This window comes from Puma concolor, chromosome D1, assembly GCF_028749965.1.
Source record: "Puma concolor isolate L17-30 chromosome D1, mPumCon1.1.hap2, whole genome shotgun sequence".
NCBI lineage: Eukaryota > Metazoa > Chordata > Mammalia > Carnivora > Felidae > Puma > Puma concolor.
This window is the reverse complement of record NC_141676.1, coordinates 96,031,372-96,033,668: the sequence shown is the minus strand read 5'-3', so window position 1 is coordinate 96,033,668 and position 2,297 is coordinate 96,031,372. Positions and strand designations below refer to the sequence as shown.

The 2,297-nt window shown below is 44.0% G+C and overlaps 1 protein-coding gene across 1 annotated transcript; it reads right to left on the bottom strand.

Annotated features, from left to right (window-relative positions):
- Positions 1–883: 883 nt before the first annotated feature.
- OR6X1 (olfactory receptor family 6 subfamily X member 1) lies at positions 884–2,012 on the bottom strand. The gene is given in 4 exon segments (XM_025928872.2): positions 884–1,318; positions 1,546–1,783; positions 1,785–1,805; positions 1,807–2,012. Coding segments are annotated over 4 exon segments (900 nt in total).
- Between the last annotated feature and the right edge of the window lie 285 nt (positions 2,013–2,297).

Here is a 2,297-nt window from a genome sequence, read left to right as displayed (position 1 = left end):
CTTTGCTGTCGGAAGAGAAGCATCTGTAACACTCATTATTATGAACTGTGACTTACCTGCGTCGTCATTCTATAAAAAACTTTTCTGTCAAATGTCTTGCCCAAGAAAATGGTTAAAACAATTATAGGTGTATCATTTACCTTGAGGACTTTATGTGAAAACCTCACATGCAAACTCTGTATTTAATGTAACCTTGGGGCTGAATTTTCCAGCAGGAAAGCCTTCAGAGTATATTGTCTCTCAGACTTCTTTTGGTTTCCTAGGCACTCGGCCTACCCCTACTGAAGCATAGGAACTGACCTAATCCAGTGTGAAATTTTCATATAATGCCCTCAAGTTTTGGTATTGTCTAGGAATAAACACCCTTAGGTGTATGTAAACATTTGTATTATATCAAGATGAAAGTCCCCTTTTTGAGACATTATCAAACAAAACCGTGGTTTATTTGAAACATTTTTGAAAGACCATTGCAATTGACTAGGAGACGACGTGAGACTTCTACTGTGAAGAAAATAAGTACTGAGAACATGTTCAGGATGCTTCGTGCCTTTGACAAGGAGATGAGGCGAAGGGAGTTACTGTAAACAAAGAGGGGGACGGGATTCCTTACATTTTTTTTAAAAAGTTACTGACACTTGTCCTTGACTTCTGTGGTTTCTACTTTCAGCTTATAACTGAGAAAGTCCTTAGTGGTACTTCATGCATCAGAAGGTATTCTGGGATTTCCTTGTTGGAGAATTCGGTCCCTTCTTTTGAAGGAGGACTCGTGGCTCATTTATAGGGAACAAATCCTTATACGGAAGGTTACCATCATAGTTTGCTTTCACATCCTCATCTTCTCCACAGTCCTCTTTCACATTTAACTTCTGTATCTGCCTTAAGTTCATTTGATGTGTCGCATGTTTTCCTCTGGATGATGAGTCTTTGGACAAGCCATTGCCTTCCTTAGGGCTGCTTTCACCTCCTTGTTTCTAATTGTACAAATGAAGGGATTCAGAAGGGGTGTCAGGATAGTATTTAGCACTGACACCACCTTATTAATCTTAAAGGAAGAGTGTGCTGTGGGTCTCAGGTACATGAACAAAACGGCACCATAGAGCAGGGAGACTGCTGTCAGGTGGGAGGCACAGGTCGAGAAAATCTTCTGTTGGCCAGTGACTGAAGGGATCTGTAGGATGGTGGACAAGATACAGATATAAGAAATCGCTGTGAAGAGGAGTGACCCTGGGATCACCTGGATGGTCGCCAAAAGACCCAGGAGCTCCAAAATGCTTGTGTCTGTGCAGGCTGCTTTCAAAATGGGACCAACACGGGGCGCCTGGGTGGCGCAGTCGGTTGAGCGTCCGACTTCAGCTCAGGTCACGATCTCACGGTCCGTGAGTTCGAGCCCCGCATCGGGCTCTGGGCTGATGGCTCAGAGCCTGGAGCCTGTTTCCGATTCTGTGTCTCCCTCTCTCTCTGCCCCTCCCCCATTCATGCTCTGTCTCTCTCTGTCCCAAAAATAAAATAAACGTTGAAAAAAAAAATTTTCAAAATGGGACCAACATCACAGTAGAAATGATTGATGACATTGTTGCCACAGAATGGCAACCGGATGAGCGGTAGCATCTGACAAAAGACGGTGGTAAAGCCTACCACCCAGGAGCTGAGGGCAAGTTGCAGTCAGAGGTTGCTGGTCATAATGGTGGGGTAGCGAAGGGGCTTGCAGATGGCCGGGTAATGGTCAAAAGACATGACAATGAAGATAAAGAACTCGGTGGTTCCCGGGAAAAAGTGGAAGAAGGCAGCAGGGGATGCAGATAGCAGATCTCTAGGAAGGACAAGGTGCAAAGGAAGAAGTACATTGGTATTTGTAGCCTGGGCTCAGCCCAGACAATGGCGATTTTGAACCCATTGCCTGCAAGGGTTAACATGTAGCCGCAAAAGATCACAAGAAAGAGAGGGATTTGTAGTCCTTGGGTATCAGGAAAGCCTAGAAGGATGAACTCTGTGATGGTCGTGCCATTTCTCATGTCCCTTGATTCTCTAGAAAGACAGGCAAGAAAGTGGCTCTTTAGAATCTCATACTAATTTGGACAAAACAAAGAAAAAGAAAGAAAAGGAAGATTCTGATTCCATTTAAGATCCTTCAGGACACTCCCCCTCCTTCACATACACATATACACCCTAAGCCCTCCTTCCTTACTCATGATTTGGCTTATCCTTTGGTCGACTAAACCAGCACCTAATGGACTTTGAAAGTACTTAGTATACTTGATGAATGGAAAAGTAGTTTTCCATCCATGTATAGCTATGAG